The following is a 27,077-nucleotide window of genomic DNA, read 5'->3' as shown; positions in this document are numbered from 1 at the left end:
ACTGGAACCTGGCAGCTGCACTGCAGGACAGATCCCAAGGTGTTGATGACTGTCCTCTGGAGACACGGGCTCCACATGCCAGCACAGCCAGCGAAGCAACAAAATGCTGTGCATTGCCAGGAGAAGCACAGGAGAAGGCAGAGGCAGTCATTCTGCTGTGAGATAAAACCCTGGTGCACTTGTGTCGAGTGCTGCACGGAGGGCTAGTCACCACCTCACAAGGTGGATTTAGGGGAGTTAGGGAAGGCCCAGAGAAGGGCAGCTGACACAACAAAGGGAATGGTGCCACTGCTGTGCGAGGAGAGACTAAAAAGGCTGGACTTGGGTCTGAGAAAGGAACGGAGGGGCAGGACTGAGGTTTACAGAGGCACAAGGTGTCAGACAAGCTGAATGCAGAACACTTTCACCAAAACACACAGCACAGGAGAAAGTGGCACTTGTGAATTAGTCGGTGCTCAGTTTCCAATCGGTACAAGCAAGTACTTGTTGTATGGCAGGGCCTTGTCGCCACAAGGGGTTGTGGGGACAGCGTCCGTGTGAACGGAAAGCCAGCGGGGACGCCCGCGGGCAACAGGTCCATGAACAGGCGCCGCAGGCAGCGCGCCGCGACGTGCCCTCAACGCCTCCCTCAGGCGGGGCAGGGCCCGGCCACCGCCCTTGGGAGGACCCCGGCAGGGCTGAGGCAAGCCCGGGCGGAGGGAACAGAGGTCCTCCCAGCCCGCGGCGCGACCCCGCACCGCGCCGACACTAGCCCCGATCCCGCGCTCCGCGGCCCGGCCCGGCCCGGCCCAGCCCAGCGCCGGAGGAGCGGAGCCACGCCGGGCCATGGCGGAGCGGAGCGGCCCCCGCGCCCCGCGGACGGGACGCACCGGGGCGGGCGGGCGGTGAGGAGGGGGGCCGGCAGGCGGCCGTGAGGGGCCCGGGCGGGGGGCGGGGCGGGGCTCGGCGGGGCGGGCAGGCGGCCGTGAGGGGTCCGGGCGAAGGAGGGGACGGGGCGGGACTCGGCGGGGCGGGCGGGCGGCCGTGAGGGGCCCGGGCGGGGGGCGGGGCGGGCAGGCGGCCGTGAGGGGTCCGGGCGAAGGAGGGGACGGGGCGGGACTCGGCGGGGCGGGACTCGGCGGGGCGGGCGGGCGGCCGTGAGGGGTCCGGGCGGGCGGCCGTGAGAAGCCCGGGCGGGTCGCTGCTATCCCCGCCGCCGTCTCCCCTCAGCGCCGTGCCTGGAGCAGGGCCGGAGGGGCCGCCGGGAAGCCGCGCCGCCGCGCCGGGGCTGCTGGAGTGCCGTCGCTGCCGGTACCTGCGCACGGGCAGGGGTGAGCGGGGCGGGAGGGGCCGCGGGAGCGGACTGCCCGGCCCGGCTTGGCTTCCCTTCGGGGCCCCCTTCGCCCGGCCCGGGGAGAGGCTCCTTCCTGGCCGCCAGACGGCTCGGGCTCGGCGGCCCTCCGCTCCGGCCGCAGACCCACCTCGGCCCTTCCCCTTCCAGCCTGCTGCCAGATGGTGGAAGCGCTGCTCGCCGTGCTGATCCTGGTCTGCAGCGCCGTGTCCTGCGGCTCGACGGGAGGCTACACGGGCCTTCCCAGCCTGGGGGGCATCTACTACTACCAGTACGGCGGGGCTTACAGTGGCTTTAGTGGAGCAGACGGGGAACAAGCCCAGCAGCTCGACCGGCGCTTCTACTTGCTAAAGCTGCCAATTGCAAGGGCAGCAATGGCTGTGGGAGGGTGTCTCCTGGTCTTCTCTTGCATTCTTATTTTGGTCGGTGTTTTACGGTTACCATGGCATTTCCCAGCATGGCTGCTACTTGAATGCATCCTGGACACAGCGATTGCAATTGGCATAGTGCCCGCTGTGTACTATTTCTTCCATTTTCTGCTGGGGGTTTATAATTCATCAGTGTGCAAAGAGAGAGAGCAGCTTTATCAAAGCAAAGGCTATCAGGGCTTTGGGTGCAGCCTGCATGGGGCAGAGATTGCCGTCGGCCTCTCAGGCTGCGTAGCTGTCGTGGCATACCTGCTTAGTGCAGGCCTAGCTGTCAGGGGGTACAGAGCAGTTCACAAACTGAAACAGAAGCCAGTGCAATTATATGAGCTTTAGAATGATTCCTCTGCTCCAGTAATGGTCATGATTTTTGCCAGCCTCCGTACTGAGACAAAGCAGTATGCTATTCCTTGCTTCTGGGCAGTGCATCCTTAGTGCTGCAGCAGAACACACCCTGAGAGAGTGTAGCTCTAAATATGGTACAGTCAAGCTGTTCCTAACCTAGCCTGCATTACTGAATTATTAGTGGACACAGAGTTAGTCCAGTGGATTGTCTTCATCTGGTGGCTGTCTCCTAGTAGAGACTGACTGTCCTCGTGTAGCTGACTAGCAAGCTGCCTGCTTCAGAGGTAGCCTTTCATCCCCTCTGTCGGGTGTCTTGTTCTCCTCCAGTGAGGTCTTGCTCAAGTACTGCTACTACATGCTTCTGCTGATGAACAGCTTGCTGTAGCTGAAACTATCTTTACAAAGGGCATATGACTGTCCACTGAGAACAGAGCTCTTAAAAATGGGTGATAGAGGCCCGTTGTTGCGGCAGCTAATTACTGCTTTCTTGTAGTACTGCTTTCAAACAGGGCAGTTCGAACATGGCATTTACAGAGCCATCAGAGAAGCCTGAGAGAAACTTGCAAATGACTACACTCAGCCTAATTTGTAACACAATGCCTTTTCAAACTCTCCTGGAGAGGGCACAGTTTTGGATGAAATGGTCTTCTATATAACTTGTATACAACAGTTTTGCTTAAAAAGATGCCCTGTGTTGGGATAATCGGACAAAAGCTTTAAGAGCTCAAACAGGTGGTTTAAGATAGAAGTATATTGTTTTCAAAATACATTTTTAATGCACAAGTTGGGAAAATTAGATGCTGATCTTGTATTATTTATTAAAAAAAGGTGAAATTTAAATTTCCTATAAAAGTTAAAAGTAACGGGGAAAAGAAAAGTAGCACTAGAATCCCAAAATCATGCCTCAGAATGAAGTGTCCCTTCAGAGCAGTGCCCACAATGTGCATTGTCCGTATGAAGATGGAGCCACCACTGGTCTCACAGACCAGTTCTGCCCATATTAAAACACCCCCAAAACCCAAATGCCAAACTAAACATACCAGAAACATGCTTTGTCTTGGATGTATCTCCAGTTTCACTGGCACCAGTGACTAAATCCTCACAATTACCAAAACCATGGAACATTGTTGGAACTAGAGATACAAAAGTAAAACAAATGCTAAATAGGAACACACCAGGTACTCTGGGGTTTGTTTTGATTTCTCCTCCCTTCTAGTAGCTAGATGTATTGAGTGTTTCAGTGCAGGGATTTATGTGGACAGTCCACTGTGGTCCTATTTCTTTTAAAGATTCTGTATTTCCTGCTTACTGCAGCTACTTTTAGAGAGCTGTACAGCACTATTTAGAGCAAGTTCATGGGGCAGGATTCCTCTGGCAGGATACAGGAAGCGGCCTAATAATTGGTATTATGAATTCCACCCTCACAGTGTCCTGCAAGTAGCTTTTGCATGGAAGGCTGATGAGTGAAGTAGCACACAGAGCCCAGTGAAGGAGCCCCTACAGCACAGCTACTGCTAGCCACAGCTATGTTTGACTGGGATATTGCACAAATTCCTTCCAGCGCAGTAACAGAATCAGAATATATTGTTAGATGAAAGTAAAAATCTTTATTGCTAAGTCAGCTGAAAAGTTGATGCAAAAATACTCTTCCTTCCTGGACTGCTCTATACATCTGAATAAAGAATCAATGGAATAGTGTTTTCCAGCAATCTTATGTTATTTGCCTCTCCAAAGCAATACAAACATAGGCCACAGTGCTGAAGGTGCATTCATTGGACAACCTACTCCCATACATGATAAAATCGGGGATTATTATAGGTGCATGCTAGAGTGGGATACAGAAAATATTCTCCTTTTTAAAAATAAAAAACATGAAAAAAATTATTTAATAAACGGTGCGCTGCAATGTTTAACATGCGCTGGGTCACATGAGTCAAGTTAAAAAAAAGGTAATGCTTTAAAATGTGAAAAAAGAGGAAAAAATACACTTGAGTCTTTAGACAGCAGTGGAACAGGAGACAACAACTGCACAAAACCAAAGCGGTGAACCTACTGCCTGAAGAAGGCCTTTGGCAAGTGACGTGAAAGCCATCACCATCTGGAAGGAGCGCAGAAACTCCTGAAGTCCAAGGGCCTTAGGTGTGGCTGGATGTGCTGTGTACGAGGAGGATTTCAGGCCTCACAGCAGCCTGTCCCCGAGAAAGGGAAATACTTGCTCCTTCTTGGAACAGGATTTTACCTTCCCATCTAGTTGAGGATTCTGATCAGGTCCCAGCAACCTGTGGCGCTGCCTTCACCAGGCCTGTTCCTGCTGCGGGGAGCAACTTGGAGGCTGTCCCTTATCCTTAATACTTGGGCCCCAGCTACTCATCACTGAATATAACCTTTATGGGTTCCTTTTGTGGAAGCCTTTCTGGACAGGAGGACACGGCAGACAGGTCAGTGCCTTTAGAGTTCCTGTTCTTGGCAAGCATGCTCATCAGCAGAGCCAGAATTACTGAAGAGATGGACAAACCACCTCACCAGCCTAACTTGACTGTGGCCACATGGAGCATAGCTGGTCTGGCATTGCTCAGCAGGGATGAGGGAGCCTGATGCCCCCAAGCTGAGAACCTCTCTCTAATAGCAAATCTGTTAACGAATGGGACATTCTTAGTGATGTGGCTCTGTGGAGATGAAGTATCTGTGCAAGAACCACATACAAAAATCAGGGAAGAGATTGGAGGAGAACAGGAAGAGAACTGGGAAAACACTTTCTATCCCCTGCTATGAGTCCTTCACTAGACTTGCCCATTCATACCTGTTCCACCTACAGCAGTGCTCCTAGGGAACTTGAACTCTAAGGTGATGGTAATAAGCAAGGTGAGGAAGACAAAGGAGAAGCTTGCTGCCTCTAGGGAGGCAGGAAAAATAAAAGCTGGTGGTGGAGGGAAGCACTCAGGCTGTGTGGCCCGGAGTAAGACAAACAGTTCATAATACCAGCTTAAGCAGAGAAAGCCGTGGACTCTACCTAGTGTAAGAGAACAAGCCACGTTCTGCCATGATAGTTCACACCCACAGAAAATAGGAGCTGGCTGTATTAAACTCCCTTTCTGCTTCAAAACCAGAAACAGCACTGGAGAAATAAGGAGAAATTCCTTGCATTCCATTCTGCCACTACTGTGAAGAAGAGCAACTCAGAAATCTGCGTGCCCCATTGCAGAGCTTTATTTTACTTAGTCCTTCCCCACTAAGCTAGGTAGAGCCATTCATGACTAACTCCCTGTGGCAATGCCCACTCTCCATGGAATGCTACTGGTTCAGACTGGCAAGGACACATGGGATTTTCCACATCAGTGCAAGAAATAGAGACCTGATTTGCATCAACATCTGCCACTCCTGTAGTGCAAGGTTTGTCACAGTCTTATTCAGAAAGAAGAGTGTATTTCTGCACAAGCCCCATACTGAACAGAGCCTGCTTTGCAGCCCTGTCAGGTATCGGGAAATGTTGGGCTGAGCACAGATATTTGGTAAAATTATCACCAGTGACAGAATTGAAAGTTACAGTCAAATACATTGGGATGAGCCTTTTCTGCATACTTATTTGGAGAGAACATGAAAGAGGTTTGGGGTTTAGTTTTTGAATCTTTTCTGCTGTTGTTTCTCTGCCTAAGGTATTCAAATGCTGCTGTTTCTGTGATTCTAAGAATTAGCTTTTCTCTCCATTTCCAAATGAAACAGGCATTTAAACAGCCAAAATTTGTGAGAGTTTAAGCTTTGGAAAAAGTTGGGTGGTTTCATGATTATGTTGTAACTAGCACAAGGTATATCCTAAACTGTTGCTCCCTCATGCATGGTAAAAATACAATTTTTTCCTAGTGAGGAGAAATTCAAGGTGCTTTGAAATCTCAGTAAAACTCTGTTAGATTTTGTCAAAAGATCTATATTGACAGAACCCCACAAGTAGTCTGCACAGTATTTCCTTCTGAACAAGGCCTGAATTTGATCCAAAAATATACAACTCAAGCCCCTCAAGGCTCTTGAGAAGAAACTTTCAAGTTTTCTTCATAAATATAATTAATAAAGAAGAAAAGGCACTATCCCACATTACAGTCAGGATTACTGCATCACTGACGTGACCAGGGCAGCTGCTGTCCAGCTCTCTGTCAGCTAAGGAAGACACATCTGCACACTACGGGGGCAGTGGTCTTTTCACAACCCTTACACGAGATGACGACATAGGTGGCTGATTTACACCCTGCACCAGAAATCCTAATGGAAACACAATGCATCTGCCAAGTGCAGACTGGCCAATTCACCATTAGTGGGACTGTTGTAAACATCTTTTCTGGTGCTGATAAAGATGTTATTAAGGTGAAAAGAAAATTTTTCCTTTTGCATTGAAAGCTAAGCAGAAATAAGTATGCTTTCACCTTGTCTGTGGCCAAATTGGGCATGTACCATGAAATGCAGGTTGCTGTGGATTTGGAATATGACTCCTGTTTTCAGAGGCAAGCAAAGACGCTGTAGCTGACAGTGCAGAGGCTTATGTTGGTGGAACAGAGCACTGAATGCTTCCCCAGCATATGAAGGGCAGCCCCACTGCTCACTAGCCTTAGAGGGGCATGCCACTGCTTACAACTTGGTTTCCTCTTGGACCGAGTACCTCGCTGACACAAGCGTGAGCTCTGGGTTTCATTCCCTGTCTTCTGGATACAGGAAGCCTCTACTGTAAAGCATCCATGATGAAGGTGGCCAAGTTGCTGCTGAGCTGGGTCTGTGCTCTGCAGCTAGAAGCACTAGCTCTACACACTACCTTAATCAACCAGTCCAGAGCTGATCTTTCCTATGCTCCATGTAAAATGCATCAGTAGGCACGTGCTTATCCCTCAGCTGTGTATTTTCTCATCCTGCATAGGCTGATCCCATCATAACCCTCACTCTACCCTACATCAGTGCTCATCACAACACTGGTACCCTGAGTCCTCCACTGCCCTAACAATATCCATTGGGAAAAGCCCCTACCACACCTGCTGTGGAGTGCTCTCTCCCCTAACCCTAAATAATAAAGTGCTGGGCTGAAGGGGAGCAGAACAGCTTAAGTGCAATCAATAAAAGTGCTTGCAATTAATGTAGGAAACCATTCTTGGGTCAGCTTCATTGCAACTGGCTGTATTCTTTCAAGGAGTAACAAAGTCAGGTGCTGGGGGGGACAGGGGCAGGGGGGCTGCATCAGAAATATTCACAGGACTCCAAACACTGAACATTGTCTCCTCAGCAGCCTCCTCACCCCACACACACATATGCCAGCCCCTTTCCTGCAGAGCTGGCAGGACCTCAGGGTTCAAGGAGTTACAGGCAGGTGTTGGAACACCTGCCTTCTTCCTAGGGCTTGCACAATTTCCAGACAGTCCCTAACACAGAGCTCAGCTGCTGGTCTGAGTGCTCATAGAACAACTGAGACTCTACAGCGAAAACGGGACAGCCCAGACCTTAGCACTCCCAATTCTTCCTCAGCTCCATTAAGGAAGCAGCAGATGCCTGTACTCCTTGCAGATCCCAGCTCCCCTTGGAGGGCAGGACAGCCCTTATGGGACAGAGCTTCTTGGGACAGACAATGTGGGAGCAGTACTTGTAGGGTTACAAAGCTGTGTCAAACTCCTCTGGCAGAGCCACTGCATGTTCTTCTTTCTTTTCCTGATCTGCTCCATTCTCCTGGTACTGCTTCATTTGTTCCTTCACTTCCTCCTCCAGATCAGGTGGCACCACAAATTGATCCTCTGGCTCCATCTGGGATGGAGCAGCAAAATAGCCTGTCTTCTTCTTGGGTGCCTCTGTGGCTACTTCGATGAGATTGAGGCTCTCCTCCAAGGGCACTATGGAGCCATTGGAAAGCTTCTTTCCATAGAGACAGCACGTGGAAAGAGATTTTTGCAGTTCGCACTTTTCCTTGACCCCTCTCTGCACAGTGTTGCTGTTTACACTGTTCTGTCTCCGAATGATGAGGACAAGCCCAGAGTCATCCTCTGGCCCTGTAGCAGAGGAGCTGTACTCTGCAGCAGGAGGTTCAAACTCCAGGCCCTTTCCTTTACAGCAGTGGATGTCCACCTCTACCTCCACTTTGCTGCCATTTGTCATCACACCTTCCACAGGCTGCTCATCATCGCTATCCAGACCATTGTCAGACTGGTTGCTGGAGAAGGTGGCACTGGAAGGCTGGCGCTGAAAGATGCTTGAGGGGGGCACAGGATGTAGGCTGCAACGTCGCTCTTGTCGTGGTAGCAAACTGCCATCAAGACCAACAGCATTGTGTTCATCTGAAGCAGTAGAGCCCACCTCACTGCTAACCTCAGAAGCAGACAGTTCGCTGCTGAACTCTGAAGCAATTCCACTGCTAGATGAAGGTGTTGCTGGCTTGGTGGTGGTGGAACTAAATCCCCCAGGACCTGGCAGAGTGAGGCCATGCATCTCACATGTGCAGCTGTCCTCACTGATGTTCAGACACACCACCATTGCACCTACATTGTCTTGGCAGCCATAGCTTTGGGCTAAAGTGCAGAGTTTCTTCGCAGCAGCAAGTGGGTCATGTAGGTGGCGCACGGCTGAGACAGCCTCTGTGTAAGAAAGGTGTTCCCAGAGAGATTTGGTCCCTAGAAGTAGCAGCTCATCTTGTACAGTCAGTGGAATGGAATTGACATGCGGTTTGGGCAGGATCCAGGGATACAGGTATGTGCAGCCCAGCATCCGAGTACAGCAAGTCACACCATTGACCTTATTGTCCTGCAGTCAAGAGAAACAAGGCAGTAGCATTAGATCTGCTGTGAGATCATTTGGAGAGCAGTCTTTCCCCTGCCCATATACTGGTTTGGAGCCTTGAGAAATGCCAGTGCACAGCTACAGTACAGGAGAAAGGGACCTAGGTCCAGGTACCACAGCACAGGCATTCACTGTACCTGATCATCAGGTACAGTAATCGCCCATCACCCATGCTGGCAGTAACACGCTTTTATCCCACAAGACTTTTTGTCACATTCTGAAGAATTCTGGCAAACTATTCTGAAATGCGCAGCTAGATTACCTGCAGCACATTGATCGGAGAATCTCATTCATGAGTTTTACATGAAACTTATTTTTTCAGTATGAGCAAGATAGTGACTTTTTACTTTCTCATTGCAAGGCAGATTATCTGGACATTAAATAATCTCTGTGCATTTTCTGAACTATATCCCTCTTTATTAACATATAACTGCATTCTGAAGTGTGCGCACTACATCCTGAGGAAGAAAAGAACAAGTAGGTATCTCACGCTACTGCTGTAACCTGGAGGTATTACCTCCTTCCTGTTCCTGCTAGATAGTCCCCTGGCCAGCCTGGCACTAGTCTCCTGGATAGAAAATTGTCCACAGCCCTCAGTCCCTTTTCCAAGTCAGTGCATACAGAGTACACAGCTTCCCCAGTGTTTTGAATTTAATTTCAGTATTCTTAATTTCCGTATCCTCTGGGTGTTAAATGTTGCTGCTGCTGCTAAGTATTAAACATCAGCAGAGGACACATGCAGGGAAGTCTCCTTAGACAATGATTTCACTTTTATTTTTCAGAATCCATTAGTCAGCCAGTTTAACATGCTACATTGATTCCACAGTTATTTTTAGTCAGAGTGCTATGGAATATAGCACCTTGCAGAGCTCTAACCCATTAAAAGTGTTTCTGACAGGGATAATCTGTTATCAAACAACCTGGTACTTTATAAAAGACCCACCGAGCATAAAACTAATATGACCGGCACTGATTTCTCAGATCTTCGCCGACAACGTACTTTCCAGTTCTTTGGAACTTCCCTGTTATTTCCAAGTTTTTAGAAAATTAACCTTCAGAGAGTTCTCCAGAAATAATTTTAATACTTTTGCATAAAACCAATGACCATTTCTGTCTTTTTTGTCTTAAAACTTTTACCTATAATATACTTTATATCCATGTTCTGCATGTCTCAAGGGCCACTAATCCCGTACCTTCACTGAGTAAAACATGGAAGAAATCCAAAGGGAGGTAACTTCAGTCCTACTTTTCAAGAAACACCAAAGATATTTTTGGGGTTTTGAGACAAGATGACTTCCCAGGCCCTGCTCTGTTCTTCAGTGGCTCCTCTCCACACTCACCCAAGTCATGCGCAGTATTATGGACCTCCCCTCCTTTAGCTCCACACCTATTTTCTTTCCTCCCTCTCTCCTCAAGCCATCCTTGGCATCCTGTACCTGTAGTTCTCAGGCCATAACGGGTGTTTTAGGAACATGTCATTCTGAATAGCTAATCAGCAAGAGAAGCAGAGCAGGAAGCAACAGACAAGTCACTCGAACACCTTCATGCCATCCTCTCCCCTGTAGTATTGTGCAGGCAGCAGAGCTCATGTGTTTGTACCAAGCTTTTACAGGAGGGTGGATGCTGAAGTGAAGAGGGTCGAAACCAACCTCTGTTATAATGGCTTTTTGCTCCTTGACTCTCTTGGCTTCTTCTGAACATTGTTCAAGGCTGAAGACCTTGCAGAGAGGCAGTGGTTTTCCACTTCGGCACAGAATGGCTTGGCACGTCCCCACATTGGCCACCGTCAGAGAAAAGTTGCTGGCTGGATCAGCCACATCATGATGAATATAGCACAGAACAGCAGAGGAACCCAGCTTCTGCCCAGCCATGCCCAGCTTCCTGTTGGAGGAGAAGGTGTAGGAAGGCTCCAGACTCCAGTGACAGGCATTCTGGAGGGCTGCCTCACCCCACCTAACACATTAAGTGATATACCTATGCAGGTCCCACCAGGACCAGCTTGCTCACTGTCCTACCTGTGGGAGACCAAGAAGGTGTTGGACATGAACATGGTGTCTGACTGCTGTACCTCCTCCAGGAGCACATCGGCCATGGTGCACTGCAGCAAGCGTGGCAGCTCCTCGTTCTTGTCACCATCAAACATGCCATACACAGCCTCCACCCCCTCTGCAAAGTTCCCCAGTGCTAGGGATGACACACACAGCCTGTTAGAAAAGCACACAAGCAAAGTTAGTACGTCTCAAAAGATTATACGGTCCCAAAAACCCAGCCATCAGGCATCTTGCTGTGAGTGCTGTTCTCACAGGGCAGCAAAGCCACTGCCCCTACATTCACTGCACCGTGAGATGTACAGCTGCAGTTTATTACTGGAACTCCCAAACCCTCCTTAACCACGCTCAGTAGAGGGCAATGGGCACAGCTGGCAAGAGAAAGAAAAAGCATCTCTGCTAGGGTGGGAAGCAAAGTCCAAGTGTCCCCGGATAAGTGGGAAAACTGAGGGAAAGGACAATGCGGAGGCTTGAGTTACCAAGACTTAGCAAGAGATCTGGAGAGACAGAGGGACGGATGAGCTCTTGAGCAAAACAAGTCTGCTTGGGTGCTTAGCAGTGCACTCCACCTAGCACCCTGAGAAGACAAAGTGTCAGCGTCCAGCAGACCACAATACTCACTTATTTCTTTGGCCTGCCATCTCAGCTACTCCATGACTCCAGAAGGTAGAAGTGAGTGCCGAGTCTGCTGTGAGGGAGGGCTTAGCATCGATCTTCAGTGTGGTAATGTGACTACAGAGAGAGAACAGAAGTCATTCTCTCCTAAACCCTGCTGAAGAGCTTGTGGCCAAACAACCTTGTCCAGCCTAGAGTTTTAGACAGCAGCCTGTGGAAAGAACTGCACCAAGGAGAGTTTAAGCTCTTGGCCTTCTGGAGATGTCTGGCTGCTTATGCCAGAGACAGCTGGGAGAACCCCATACCACCTGAGAAATTATTTGCTTGCTCTGATGATTTGGACCCAGACTTTTCCCTTCCTACAAGACAGAAAGCTTCAGCTGCCTCAGGCAGGGAACATTATAACAGGGAACATTATAACAATTATACATTATAACACTTTACTATCCCATTTCCCCTCCTGTGCAGGTCACTACTGGGTTGGCATCTCCATGGCTCACCTGAAGATGTCCAGTGTCTTGTGTTCTAGCACCAGGTTTGTGTTTCCACTCAGATCCAACTCTTGCAAGGCACCTGGCAGTGCCTCAGGGATTAGGATTTCAGTTAACTCATTGCAGCTCAAGTCCACAAACTGCAGCATCAAAAAAAGCACAATGACAAAGAAAATATTCTCTGTTCTCTCACGTGATCAGTTCCTCCAGTGCTCCTTCCAAACACCACATGACCCCACTACTGATTGTATCCCACAAACAGGTCATGAAAATGGGTCTGACCTATCAGCAGAAGAATGATCTATAAGCAGCAAATACTTATAACCTGCAATAGCCAGGACTCCAATACTGAAAGAATAGGTCACACTAAAGATAACAGAAAGCTTACATATACAAACCTGCCTAGCTATGTAACACTCCCTACTGTCTCAAATGGTAAACCAGAAATACACCAAGTCAGAGACAGATGGTTAAGGTGAACGTGAGACGAGCCATCTTTGATCAACTCTGAAAGGTGGCAGATCTAGAATGCATATTCTGTGCCCTCTTCTCAGGTTGATCAAGCAAAATGCTGGGATCTCCAGTTCCTCTCCTAGCAGTTACTCTTCATTCTCCAACCCAAACTTTCCCCTAATACCTCTTTACCTTCTCCATAAGAATACCTGAATACGGGGCAAATGCAGGATCTCTGGAAAGATGCTGATTTCATTAGAGTGTGCAATAAGTGTATGAAGTAGCTTGCAGTTTGCCACTGTTGTGGGAATTGTTTTCAGTTTGTTGCCACTCAGATTCAGCTCTTCCAAGTGCTCCAGCTTACTGAGTTTGCTGAAAGGGAAACAAAAGAATACTATATCTTATAGGCAAGAACGTGTCACTTTCTGAATCTGTAGATAAGGTATCCATAGACACTGCCCTTTAAGCTACATTTCTAATTTACTGATAGGTGACCAAGAGCCCTAAGAGATGATCTAATAAGAGCTCAGGGTCCCCAGGCTTGGCTTGGATTTATACAACTGACGGATCCCTTCACCCCTGAGTTCTAAAGCACTAAAGCAGAAGATTGTAGTGTCTTAATTTTAAAACTGGCAAAAAAAGCTAAGCTGTGTCAGCGTACTTTGTAGGAATAAACAGATTTACATGAAAGTGGTTGTTTAGCCTGACCAGTACCAGAATAATCATGGCAAAGCTTGCACAGATGCAATCAATATTGAATTAATTGTGCGGACATAATTAATACAAAAAAACCCTTAGATTTTTGTGCTAATGTAACAGAATTTGCTGGTTTTTACGAGACTACAAATTAAGCTGACACAGGAGTCTACCAGCATAGTACTAGCTCTCTACTATATTCCAAAGAAAATATATTTGATACCCCAAAACTGTATTGCAGAAGATACTGAAAAGTAATAATGAATTAAGAATTCAGTGTAAGTCCTTCTAGTAGGGTTCTGCAGGGAGGCATTTTTGATTCAGTGACAGTCAACAGATCAGTGATTAATAAGAAAAACATATACACACTCATCAAATTATACCTAGTAAAATTTGCAGATAAAAATACGGTGGCATCTCAGTTTCAACATACTGCAATATGAACTGTTTGGTAACATGAACTTACCTTGAGAGCCTGTGATTTAAATTAGCTAAGTAATGTTATGCACATAGGAACTTGTACAAGTCACAATTAGAGAGGAAACAATCCTCAGAGACATGGCTCTGAAAAAGGCTTGAGTCAGATGAACAGGTACTCGGAACAGAGCAGTGTATATAATGATGTCACCAGAAAGGGACTCAAGTAGGTGCTCGCAACTGACATTATCTGCTTCTGATCTTCAGTAGAGCAGCGTCCAAGTTCTGCTGTCTACATAGCCATAAAAGCATTGAGAATTTGGAAAGGGTTCAGAGGAACCCTCCCCACATACTAAGAAACTAAAAAGGCTGAATATATTTATCATTATGCATAGACAGCTGAAGTCTTCTTAAGCTACGCTTGGAAAATCATAGAATCGCAGAACAGTTTGGGTTGGAAGGGACCTTTAAAGATCGTCTAGTCCAACCCCCCTGCCATGGGCAGGGCCGTCTTTCGCTAGACCAGGTTGCTCAAAGCCCCGTCCAACCTGGCCTTGAACACTTCCAGGGGTGGGACATGCACCACTTCTCTGGGCAACCTGTTCCAGTGCCGCACCACCCTCGTCGTAAGACATTTCTTCCTTACGTCCAATCTAAATCTACCCTCTTTCAGTGTCAAACCGTTGCCCCTTGTCCTGTCACTACAGGCCTTGGTAAAAAGTCTCTCTGCGCCTTTCTTATAAGCCCCCTTTATATATTGAAAGGCCGCAAAAAGGTCTCCCCGGAGCCTTCTCTTCTCCAGGCTGAACGCCCACAGCTCTCTCAGCCTGTCTTCCCAGGAGAGGTGCTCCAGCCCCCTGACCGTTTCCGTGGCCCTCCTCCAGACTCGCTCTAACAGGTCCACCTCTTTCGTGTGCTGGGGACCCCAGAGTTAGAGGCAGTGCTCGAGGTGGGGCCTCATGAGAGCGGAGTAGAGGGGGAGAATCCCCTCCCTCCACCCGCTGGCCACGCTTCTTCTGATGCAGCCCAGGAGACAGTTGGCTTTCTGGGCTGCAAGCGCGCATTGCCAGCTCGCGTCCAGTTTTTCAGGCACCGGCATCCCCAGGTCCTTTTCCGCAGGGCTGCTCTCAATCCATTCATCCTCCAGGCTGTACTGATACTGGGGATTGCCCTGACCCAGGTGCAGGAGCTTGCACTTGGCCTTGCTGAACCTCATGAGGTTTGCATGGACCCGCTCCTCAAGCCTGTTGAGGTCCCTCTGGATGACACTCCTTTCTTGTAGCTAATCAAATGCACCACAAAAAAACAGTCTGATACTATGTAGTTTTCACACCAGAAAGATAGCGTGATATACTGGTAAAAAGAAGCAGATAAATAATTCTCACTGAAAAATAAGATGCAGGCTTATATAACTGAGAGCAACCAGAATAACTTAGTAGGAACACATGGGAGTCTCCAGCCTCTTGAGTTTCTACACTGAGCACAGATTTATCTCTATTTCAACCCCAAATTGTAAGCCTGGTGCATGAATTAATGGATGAAATTATATGACCTGCATTGGGAAGGAGTTCAGACAAGTCTGACTGAGGGTCTTCTGGCAAGGCTGAAAAGTGAAAAAATGCAGCACAGCAAGCTGCATGCCAGCAGCACTGAAGTTGTGAAGAAACACTGCCTCCGCCCCCCCCCCACGTCCCCCACAACTAGGACAGGAACCACTGCAGTCAACAGTACCCTGTGCCAATCCCCGTCAACATGCTATTCCTCAGTGTGTGTAGGAATGACAGGCTTTTGTCATCAAGCCACAGGGAGAGCACCTTGCTTTGACACCGATTCACGTACAATCGCAGTAAGGCAGGCAACGTCCTCCTGGTGAGCACTATCTCACCCACCAGCTTTACTTATTTACCTTGCGGGGAAAGTCTGTAGGTTGTTGTTTGCCAGATGCAGGATCCGTAGGCTCGGGTGTCCCACCAAGACAGGGATGCATTGATCTGTGAGGTTATTATTGGTCAAGTAAAGCAGCTGCAGCATGCTCAGACTCTCCTCCCCTGTACCTGCAGAGGGCAAGGACTCCAGGCTGTTTGCAGATGCATTCAGGTACCTGAGGCTAACCATAGCAAGTGCAAAAATCAGACTTCACATCATCTAAACCACTCCATTAACAGCAGGAAAAGGAGCTTTACAAATGCCAGTGTGGACAGAGCAACAGCATTAGACAGGAGGCCAGACACCACAGTGTAACATCCCTACTCACATTAAGATTTATCAGTCTACTAATGACTTATTAGCTATATAGCACTGTGGATGCACACAGCATTTTACAGTAAATGGTGAGTGCTCAAGAGCCTGTGGAGGGGGTGGGTAATACTGGTGGAAGCAGACTACATAAACTCTTACTCAGTAAGAGTCTTTAAAGGAAGGGTTGACTCATGTCTGAATAGACAGTTATGAAAGGTTGTTCACTTGTAAGGATCTCTCTCGCTGTTCTCCAATGACCTGATGTCCTTTCTGCTGGGATATCTGAAAATCTGTATGGCTTCTTCTCTTTGCACCTGAATTTATGCACTACTTTTAAGCACAAAGCTCTTCAGGCAGTAACATGATCTTAGAAACAGTTGCAACTGAAGCTAATTCTTCAGTGGGCTGTTGGGTTAGGCAAGCCTCTGTTTTCCTGTAATTAAACAGTAACATGGACCGATTCCCTCAAATCAGCTTGATGACTTCCCTCATGGCACCTGAATTACTGCATAAAGTGCATGCCTCATTATCTCTTATGCAAATGGCACCTTGCAAGGACAGTCACACAGATGCCACTATCAGCCTTTACAGCTCCAAAGGTTACTGCAGACAAAAGACGCTCGCTACTGCCACTCACTTCAGAGCCTTGACAAAGAGCGTCTCCGGGAGTTTAGTCAACAGGTTGTGCTGAAGGTCCAGCACCTCCAGTGGAATGTGTTCTAGAAGAGGTGGAAGGCTCTGCAGACGATTGTGCCCCACCATCAGCTTCCGAAGGCTCAAGCTGCTGAGGATCCTAGAAAGACACAGGGTTTGCTATATCAGCTTGGTTCACTCCTCTTCACATCCACAGAGTGGGAAAAGGTAGTATTTAATCCGTTATAATTTGACTGCACAGCAGAGAAAAATTAAAATACACTGATCCATAAAATGTAAACAATGACAAAGCAGAAAAACACAGATGGTAAGGTGCCTCAGTCACTCTGAATGCTTGGAAGTGTATCTACATTTCCCTCTATGCTACTGCAGACCAGTAATTTGTGATATGAGTCTGCCTGTGTGCATAAGCCTAGCATTCTCTCAGGCAGATGAAAAAGAGAAGTCCCAAAGGATGGATTTAAATGCCTGTTTTCACTTTAGGCAGAAAGAAGTGCTTCCCCTGTGCCAACTTAAATTCAGAGCTTTAACAGGCTGCTAGCACTCCTGTATTACTTCTGAGGCTGTTGTCACATTCTCCAGAATTGAGTGCTTATTGAAGGAAAAGGCCTCTATCTCCATGAACTGCACAGAATTGCTTGCAGAAATTTCGAGAAAGGATATCTGAACACATCTGGACATAGCCTAGAACCACCCTGGCACATTTGGGTGAGGTGGTAATGTGGAACTATATTCTGAGAGCCCTGTACAGAACAGCTTTAAAGCATGAAATGCTAAAGCTGCATTAGTGCACTGCTCCATGCGGGCCAATTAATTCAGTTTCTTTCTGTATGCTGTGGCTTCTCAAAGCTAACCATACTGAGGAAAAAAAGGCATTCAAATGTAGATACACCAATTTCCTTATTCAAGCGGACTCATCCAGAGCTGGTTTGGGTGTCTCCACGCAACACTGTCGCACACCACTTTGATACAATTCTGGTTTTGGATAACTCAGTGTAAAAGACAACTTCACGGCGAACTATATCCCCTTATGCGAGGCTCTTTAAGCTTTACTCTGCTGGATTAACCTGATCAATGGCTGAAAGTCACCGCTGGCGAAGTTCTAACTGTACACAAGACATACTTACAGTGTTGATGACAAACACATACTGGGAGAGGTCCACAATGGATACAGTAAATTCCAGCACTTACGAAGCTTTAAAAATGCTTAAATTTCTTTTTAGAATATATACTTCTGTGTCTGAATTCTGCAGGTTCTTTTTGCATAACATACTTAAAATGTGGTCTTTTTCATCCATTGGCATGGCTAAAATTCTTTTCTAAGTTCTTATTATCATATCCTTGTTACATCCTTTTCTTGCTTTTGATGTATATAGTCTTGTCTCTGACAACCATTAGAATATCACTGCTAAGATCACTTCCTATGACTGCTGCTTTAACTACTTCAACCTGCTCTCTATGTTTCTTCATTGTAATCCACCCTTGCTTTCAATTTCAATATAGCTTACCCCAGACACTGTCTCTCATTACAATCACCCCCCACCAAACACACTTGTTAAGCTAAGAACTTTTGTGCTTTGCTTCTTCCCATGATATCCCTGGTACCTTGGAGAAGTCGTTATAAATATCTGCAAAATTATGTTAGTTCTTGGCTCCCCTTTACCACATTTCTGCAGAAACTGGAAGGGAAACAGGGAGAAAGGAGTTGGCTGATGATGTGTTGTGAAAGCTACCTTTGAGATCAGCTATATCGTATCTCTGTGATATCTCCCTATGAAAGGTAACAGATGAAATCTCTGCAGGGCAATGCAAGGCATATTAGGGCCTCATCTATGACCTGTGTTCACAGACACTATGGTAACACAAATAAATCATAGCAGTGTGTTCTACTTCAGGTGCAAACAGCTGCAGCAGAAGCCAGAAGTATAGCATGAAATTACCTGGCCTCTGTTATTCAAGAAGCTGATTTGGAAGACAGTTCTTTCCAACATTTGAATACAGAGCATTTCTGACGCTGCACAGAGAAAGTAAGTGGATTATATCTCTGCACAACAAGGAATAAAGCAACTGGAATAGCACTGCTTCTCTCTCCCCAGTCAGCTCACCACAGAAGAAAGCTCAGCTCTGTATAAGAAGAAGGTTTGCTGACCTTGATGGAAGCTCCACAAGGAGGTTGTAGCTCACATCCAAAACTTCCAGTTTCTTTGCTTCACAGGCCCAGTCTGGGACACACTGCAGTTGATTGCTGAGAAAAACAAGGGGGAAAAGCTAGACACCAGCGCTCCATATGGAACATACCCTGTTTGAATGCTGCATGACATTAGTGACAGCCAAACCAAAAACAATAGGCAGAAAATGAACAGCAGCATCCAAGCTAGTCAAGTGGAATTTCTCTCATGGCTAGCTGTGTAACGCAAACTGAGCTGGTGCATGATTGGTAGAAAGCACTGATGCAAGGCTCTGATGATCAGGCTTTTTGTTTACAGCACTGACATCAGCAGAACAGGCCACCCTACGCTATCCTGCTATCGTGCTTCAACCCAGAACTGAAGCAAAAGGTGATCAGGTCCTGTGGGCATCCTATCTTATAGGTCTCACAATGCTGCTCCAAGGGCAGACGTAGGCAATGAAGCCAACAGCAGAGATCACTGGCAGCCACTCTAAATGTTTGCTCCACAGATTCCCACCATTCAGCCTAGTAAGCTGCCACAAGTTCAGTGATCCCTGCTTGGCTTTTTTTGCTGATTACAGCCTGCAGCTGAAGGACAGCAAGTCACCTAGACAGGTCATACTGGTTCAGAGGGGCTTCTGGTCTGGGAAACTTTCATCATTCTTCAGTGCTGGGCTTTCCAGTTCTATTGTGAAGATGGAGTGCCTTCCCTCAATTGCTCTCAACTCTTTCAAAAGCTTAAAAGCTCCAGAAAATTTCTGCAGAGAACAGCAAAGGTGTCCAGATACTTGCTTTATACTCTGTGATGTATAGTCACTTACTGAGAGAGTTCTAGACATGTCAGTTGACCAGGAACCGGATAAATATTGACAGCTGTCAGACCTGATGAAGTAAAGCAAGTAATTATGATTGCAGACCTTCAGAGGGAAAAAAGCACAGAGCAGCAGACAGACTAACTAGCAAGTGAGACTCACAGTCTTACTTTATGGATACTCAAGGTCTCTACTCATCCTTCCCAAGACAGAGTTCTCACTTCATACATCTGCCATATGGCATTACAGCTTCTCCCCATCCCGTTTCTCCATCTGCCACGTGGGGCACCAGAACAAGGGAGAACTGTACTTTTATTTGTGGGCTCCCAAACAGATCTCACTGGAAGACCGATTCCTTGGACAGTAACTCAACACCACAACCTCCCCATTACACAGCCTGCGCACATACATGCATATGTGATCGCTAGGAGCTGACCCCAGAAGACCCATCACATATGGTCTCACTACTGTAACATCAGTGTAAGTATTTTTTTTGTGTGGCTGAGGGTAAAGGCCTGTTTTCTTTTGGTCCCAGGGCTTGAAGGAAGAAGGCAGGTGAAGAAGGCAGAGAGACGTACAGTTGCTGTTGGCATACAGGGCCCGAAGGGAGAAGCCACTCAGCGTCAACTCTTTCAGCTTATTCCGCTCGCAGTGCAGCTGCTCCAGGCTGCCCAAGGAGCTCAGATCCAGATCTGTCATCTGATTGTCTCGTAAATCCATGTAAGTCACAGATTTGTTCCCCTCCAGAGCGTCAGCTGCTGCTCTCTTCAGGTTGTTCAGCCTAAACACTCAGAGATAAGAGTTACAAAGTCAGAAAATAGGACACTGAACACTGGACATCAGTAAGAACAGAGAAGAAAGAAGAGGAAAGAAAGAGTTCTGGTGAAGGCTAATGCCAAAGGTGAGCACAGTGAAATGCATGAGGAGCAGTGGTGGATTTCAGGTAGTGAATACAAAGAAGAACATCTCCTCTATCTGCACTGCTACGTGAAACCACCTTACTCATTCCCCAATGTTTAAGAGATTCTGAAGACCAGTCTAGAAATCAGAAGCCAGGCCAAGGGTCAACTACTTTGCACTGACACGGGAAGCTAATGCAGAGACTAGATACTAGACTGCCTTGCCACAGACAAAAAGTTCTTTGTCCCTTTCTGAGAGCTCTGCAGTTGGCAGCCTGGAGAATCAGGATCACATCTTGGGGCGGGAAGGGGGAAGGCAAAAAAAAGGGTAGGAGAGATCAAAGAGCTACTGAAGCTCATGGTAACAGCATATCAAGAGAGGAAACTAGAGGACTGAGTCACATTCAGTGGCTTCAGGCATTGCTCCGTTAACCTTGTTTCTCTAAGTGAATTCTGCACACCCTCAGAAACAGAACTCCCTAAAAGCTAAAGAATCAGGAACAGAAAAAAATTACACCTAGTTTACTGCAAAATGTACTAGAAGTTACACAGCTCCTCGGCTGTAAATGGAAAGTAGCAATCTGGTTTACATACATATGCAAGTTTCCCCCCCTTACCTCAGGTCCACACTTTTGATGTGACTCATACGGTTTAGCACTGCAAGGTCCAGGGTCTCTAGCAAGTTCCCTGCCAGGGCTAGTTTGTCTAAGACAACAAGTTTCTCACAAATTGCTGGCAGTTCACAGAAGTTATTGAAGGAAAGCCCAAGACAGCTGAGCTGTTGCAGACTTCCCAGTTCTTCTGGTAAGGATGTGAGGAAATTCCCATCAAGCCAGAAGGTCTGGAGACTGGAGTAGTGAAAAAGAGAAAGCAAATAATTCAGCAGAGAGTAGTGAACATCACATTTAGCATTTTCAGTGAATTTCCTCATATAGCTAGCTGGTCTCAGTGCGGTTATTTTTTTAAAGGTACCTAACAGCTAACTTTATTCTTATACACATAAAATTACTGGAGTACTTTTATTACGCATGTAATAGGCTTGGAACTGCACGTCTGCAATACCAAATGGTTCCTAAATTATTTTGGAGGTAAACTTCCAGTTGTGCCAAAGACTCTAAGTTAACATAAGCAAAATACAAATCAGTATTTATGTTGTAAATTAAAGATATTTACTTAATCACTTGGTTTTCTACAAACTAAGAACTCCTCACTTAGCGTGCTGGACAATCTTTAAAAGACCTATGACAAACTAAACCAAAAACCGGCAGCAGTAGCAGTAGAGACCTGTCTCATAAGAAACAATAAAAATCATCTGCATATTCATCATCCAATCGCTGGAATCTTGTATCACTACTATGGCACATATTCACATCTACGGCACTTATGGCACAATTCAATCAAAATTCCTACCGCACTAACACACCAGTAAGATTTTTACATTCTAGTTGTCCTTTCAAACACTCAGAAAAGAATAGGGTAGCTTTCTGTTGCAAGATGAATTGTTTTAAAGTTTGCATGGCTTCTGAGACTCAAACCCCCAAAATACAATTCCCTCGTTATGATTATGTTCCAACAAAGAACTTTCTAAACAGTGTATAGCAATGGTAGAAATGCAATCTGGGGCCATAAAAAGTTCTTATGAATAAGGGTTCAAGGGGTCATGAAGATTACTGGACCCATAACTAAGTTGTAAACCTGTGAAAACTGTAAGCCTGCATACAGCTTTTTCCTCACAGTTTGCATAGGGCTGAAAGATCGCTACGGAAATGACTTGCTTCCATCCAATGCAGCTGCAGACACTCCTTTTTAAAAGGTATAAGCTGGAGGAAGAGCAGGCCACAATGAACCAATAGCTCAATACCCATGTTTATCTAAACAAATGCAATAATAGGCTTGCAATTAACTTTAACTAAGCTTAAGCTTTTATGCATTCTGGGTAGCTACGGGGGAAAACAGAGAAGGTTTTTACTCCAGCAAACACTGTAAAACAAAATTTTCAGAGGGGATTGCCCAAGTATTTCCATGTTAAAATCCTCTTCCTAACACAAAAAGCAACCAATTCTGTAGAAAGCTAGCAAAACACACTAGTGCTCACGAAAATCACTAGACCTCTGTAAGAAGTTACCACAGAAAAGCTTTATACAATAAATTAAAACTTTAATAGAAACTGCATCAGTACAGAAAATATTAAATACGAATAATAAACAGAAATTCAGAAAGTCACACACCTCTGCAGCTGCAGAAAAATGTGCATTAACTTATTTGAGAATCAATGCAATTATCTTCAGACAATGCTTCATCTGCATCATGTTTCCTCACCTTTTCTACATCAGCAGCTGTAATGTTTTAATAGTAGTGATTAAGGAATTGCACCTGAGACTGTCTTCGGTCCTATAAGGTGCCCTTATACTTTAAACTTGCATACAATTAAGAAATCTGCAATCCCTTTTGTGCAAGACGCTTATGAATACTGCAGCAATATAACCAGCATGCTCTTGCTTGTATAAACAAGGTCCACAGGCTAGGCCTCAGAATTTGAGAGGCATGTATATTTTTCCCTGGTTCTACAAAGCCTAGCTGATCTCCATAGAAGTTTCACTGTACTAATCTGCAGCTTCTGGAAATGTCCCTGACAGCATGATCTTTAGAAACTCTTAACTGTTTTTATGTAAACAAACCAATATTTATGTTTAACCAATAAGGCACCACCATGATAGTAGTTTAAAAAAAATTTAGAAGAGAATGTAGGAAGGAAATAACAAGAAAGCAGGCAAGGGAATGCAAGATGGCAGCAGATGCAAAGAGAACAAGATGCATTCAAATTTACATAAAAACTAGACGTAAACCCACAAGAAATCATACAAGTCACCCCAAAGTAAAAACAACACCCCCCCCGCCCCCAAACACACACCTCGCAGAGAACATAAAAACCTTCAAGTTTACTAAACTCTAAGTGAGAGTATATTCACAGGCTGAGGCCCTCAGGTTCACGCTCGATCAGCAAGGTGGCGCCTGTGACTCAAGGCATCGTAACTGACTGTTAAGGGTCTTCCTAGGCCACTCCAAAATGGGCAAAATCCATTCATCTCCTCTATTAGAAAACTGATTTATACTAATATATTTTACATAGCTAGCAGAATAGGCAGGAAGTCACAAATGATTAATGACAACTTGCTATATACCAGTGACTTAAAATGGCAACTGAATAAACATACGGTGATACCTTCATTTTCAAGGAAAACCAAACCTTATTGGACATCTTGGTTCTCGACCTTCTGCTGGAGTCAAATCCATCATTCAGTCTTCATGGGCAGAACAGGCTGCCCCAGCACTCATACTTTCATAAGCAGTACCTTCACGTCAGCTGTGCTCAGACGAAGCACTAAGGATGTTTATCACCACAGATAAAAAGAATATACTCACTTCAACAGTTTGCCAATCTGGCTTGGCAAGTAATGAAGTCCATTACAGGAAATATTAAGCTCTGTTAGAGTAGAGATCTCGCACAGTGATACAGGAAACTCTCCCAGTCTATTATGAGACAGGTTCAGGCTCTTCAACTGAGAAAACCTATTGGCAAGAATACTAGTTAATTCACAGACCTCCATGGTCTCAAAGCAAAAACATACAAAACCAGTCATAAAGAATTTTTAAGTCTTTGTACACTGGCGATACAGTCAGCTAACTCATTATGGAAGTTTCTGCACAAATTTGGTTTTAAGTCACTGATATTTTGTATCTCAGTGGTAATGCTGAAAGAGATCAAATACCATGGTTTTACTGCAGAAACTGGTAACAACCTTCTACCCTGATTCCTGACAGGCTTCTTCCTAGTGACTAAGATTAAGGAGACTAAAAATACTGAGTTAAAAAAATTTACCTTCAAAGAATTACTTAAGAGTTACAGCCTACAATTATACAGCTTGGGAAAAAAGGAGCTGAAAACTTTAACTGGAACTATTCTAAGTATAAAACAGAAGAGGGGGATATCCTTTTCAAGCTAGGCACAACGGAAGGCCTAGCAGAGCTGTAAAAGGGAAAACCAGGAAAGCCTGACTTCACACTGGGAAGCCCCAAGACCTGCACCCAGCGGTCCTTGGAAGAAATTCCACCTCTAAAGTGCCCCTTGCTCGGCAGACTGCACCATAGGTACAACCACACAAGTACTGACACAGCCCTCACAGTCACTACGGTCCCACCTGTGCTTAACAGAATGTTGCCTATTCCAGCTCCTTCTATCACTGTGCTAGGTCCAAACAGAGAGAAGAAACTGAGCATGAGCTGGGGTAATATGCAAGAGGTTCTTCTCAAAGAGTTCCTCCCTCCTTCTACAGGAAACAAAAGTACTTTTCCCTAAGTAATAACCTCCCCATCCCAAGCTGGAACCATCAGAAATTAATTCAGTGGGAAAATATCATACTTTTGTGAGACAATTGCAAATCTAGTGTAATGTACCAGAGAAGTACTTTTTGGAAACATATAGTTCATTCATCTGCTCCACCTACCATACTTTTTGCTAGGCAATGCGAGTAGCTCTTATTTTGAAGCAAATGTTTTAATATAGGTAACAAAACCAAGGTTAATTAGCTTGAGGGAGAATATTACTGCTAGCCTGAGATGTCTTGAAGTACAAGACTGAAAGGTTTGGAAATTTTTTCTTCTGTATAGTGACTCCTTTTTCAGATTCAGAATACTTGGAATGATCTGTGTAGGAACTATGCATTATATGTCTCCATTTTGGTTTACAATCTTGGGGGGGGCGGGGGGTGTTTTTTTTTTAAAGAGGGAGCATATCTGAAACTTGGACATGGGTTGTTTGCTTTGAGAAAGCACCCTGTCATATAAATAAGGGCATAGGCATTTTATGTTTGCTGCAGCCACAAACAGACCCTGTTGTAATGCAACCGAAAGCCAAAGAGAAAGATGCTGTATTGGTAATAGCCTTCCTAAAGGGAACATATTGTATGATGCAAAGATATAACAATGATACAAAAATCAGAAACTTGCATGCAGATCTTCACAACAATAATGGAAAAGAAGGAAACAATGAGGATAAACCTACAGATTTCAACTTTCTCAGGAACTGGTTCAACTTTAAGAGATTTAGGACAGATCACAGTTCTCAGGTTTTGGAATTGGAAAATGCTTTAATGAAACTGCTTTCTCTGGAGTTCTACAATGGCTTTTTCTATGGCACCTGTCCTTAACACCAAGCAGCTCTTTCTCTGTCATTAGCAGAGTGTGGTGAGAAGCTGCCCCAAGAAGCATGGCATTAAATGCAACAGCATAACCAATTTTTAGAATTCATCCCTCTGCAACAATATCAAAGCAAACACAAAAGGAGCATAAGTTTCCAAAAGCTGGAGGGAAACAGGTACATGACACAGCTTGGTCTGAGACTCCTCGAGCAGACTGTTGTCTTCAGTGGGGAGGACAATACTCAAAAGCCTTTTGAACTCCCCTGCTGTTCCTTCTCCTTTGCCCCAATATTCTCAAGCAGTAGGGATGTAGGAATGGAATGCAAACCCAACTCTCATCCAAGTTGTACACGTGAACCATGTATTATAGGGAATAAGGATCCTGAAATCTTTACAGCTCCTCAAGTTTTGGTCTGTGCTCTCACAGGGCATATTGACATTACAGCAAAGAGGTATGGAAACACAGCAACAAATCCTCAATGGGATGACCATCCAAACTGGTGCTGGCTTAAAATACTCCCAATTTAATGCAACATCCTGCTCTGCTGCCAAAGCATTCCAGTACAACTCTGTATCAACTAGCTAGAATGGTGATAATAGACATGCATATTTATACATACATATGTGTGCACACACACACACTTGATAATGTTTTCCAGAAAAGGGAGATACTTGAAAGGCAGTTACATAAAAAATAAGCTAGGAGACATTAAAAAAACAGGTGGGTTTATTTAATTTCCTTTGCTTAACATTTCTCTTTTAGTTAATTATTTTTGTTCCATTATTATAGTTACAGCTAATTAGACTCCTAGAGCTTCAAGGATTTCTCCAGAGGAAGAGATCTCACCATTGCAAAAAATTCTGCTGTTTGGAATTGTCAATCTCTAGGCACTGATAACACCTACTGCAAGTGAGCAAATTTCTTCATTTTGGGCCGTGACCTGATAAACGTCCTAAAAACCTCAGAAAGACAATCTTTTCAAAAGGCAATGAGCAGCCTTATGTGGGCTACCTAATGCTACCTGTTTATTCAAGATTGTGTGAAGCGAGGGCTTCTTTTATGGCTTTTGTTTGTTTGAGGATTTCAGCTTCATCAGATATAGTCACTGCCAGGAAAAGAGTCGAGTTTCTGACATGTCAGATCTCTTGTTGACTACATGCAAGGTCAAAAGAAATTTCAAGCCCCTTTGCTGATCCTGTGAACCAAGGATACCGCATTTTAGAAAATAAAGTTCCGATACAGTTTTCAACATCATACAAAGTATCTGAAGAGAGAAGTAGAAAGCAAACTCTTGAATTATTTTAAGCAGCTTTTCCAATAACAGAATCTGTTACAATTCAGCAGTCAGAAAACATTTAAACAAGTTTGGAATTAAAACAAAACCAGACTAGACTCTGGCTCTCAATGAAACTGCACAGGTGAGCAATTTTTTTTCCCTGGATACCCTCATGGATACCTAGGTATCTCATTACTCCGCAGGAAGAAAAATG

At 45.5% G+C, this 27,077-nt stretch overlaps 2 protein-coding genes across 3 annotated transcripts in view; one reads left to right on the top strand and one right to left on the bottom strand.

The window, feature by feature from the left end:
* The first annotated feature begins 675 nt into the window (after positions 1 to 675).
* Positions 676 to 3,930, top strand: MARVELD3 (MARVEL domain containing 3). The gene is made up of 3 exons (XM_072871763.1): positions 676 to 884; positions 1,210 to 1,310; positions 1,481 to 3,930. The coding sequence occupies exons 1-3, from the start codon at positions 826 to 828 to the stop codon at positions 2,089 to 2,091; spliced, it is 771 nt and encodes a 256-aa protein (XP_072727864.1). The 5' UTR covers positions 676 to 825; the 3' UTR covers positions 2,092 to 3,930.
* A 94-nt stretch (positions 3,931 to 4,024) lies between these two features.
* Positions 4,025 to 27,077, bottom strand: part of PHLPP2 (PH domain and leucine rich repeat protein phosphatase 2) — a 40,854-nt gene continuing 17,801 nt past the window's right edge. For both annotated transcript variants that reach the window (XM_072871761.1, XM_072871760.1), the window contains 13 exons: positions 23,812 to 23,958; positions 21,006 to 21,236; positions 20,068 to 20,270; positions 19,499 to 19,559; positions 18,657 to 18,752; positions 16,491 to 16,646; positions 15,522 to 15,722; positions 12,712 to 12,874; positions 12,059 to 12,189; positions 11,565 to 11,675; positions 10,911 to 11,099; positions 10,545 to 10,776; positions 4,025 to 8,859 (listed from right to left, as the gene is read on the bottom strand). In XM_072871761.1, coding sequence (XP_072727862.1) covers positions 7,720 to 8,859; positions 10,545 to 10,776; positions 10,911 to 11,099; positions 11,565 to 11,675; positions 12,059 to 12,189; positions 12,712 to 12,874; positions 15,522 to 15,722; positions 16,491 to 16,646; positions 18,657 to 18,752; positions 19,499 to 19,559; positions 20,068 to 20,270; positions 21,006 to 21,236; positions 23,812 to 23,958 — 3,061 coding nt within the window. In that variant the 3' untranslated portion in view covers positions 4,025 to 7,719. The remainder of the gene's footprint in view (positions 8,860 to 10,544; positions 10,777 to 10,910; positions 11,100 to 11,564; positions 11,676 to 12,058; positions 12,190 to 12,711; positions 12,875 to 15,521; positions 15,723 to 16,490; positions 16,647 to 18,656; positions 18,753 to 19,498; positions 19,560 to 20,067; positions 20,271 to 21,005; positions 21,237 to 23,811; positions 23,959 to 27,077) is intronic.

The sequence above is a fragment of the Ciconia boyciana genome, chromosome 9 (genome assembly GCF_034638445.1).
Source record: "Ciconia boyciana chromosome 9, ASM3463844v1, whole genome shotgun sequence".
In the NCBI taxonomy this organism is placed as follows: domain Eukaryota; kingdom Metazoa; phylum Chordata; class Aves; order Ciconiiformes; family Ciconiidae; genus Ciconia; species Ciconia boyciana.
This window is presented reverse-complemented; position numbering and strand designations above follow the sequence as displayed.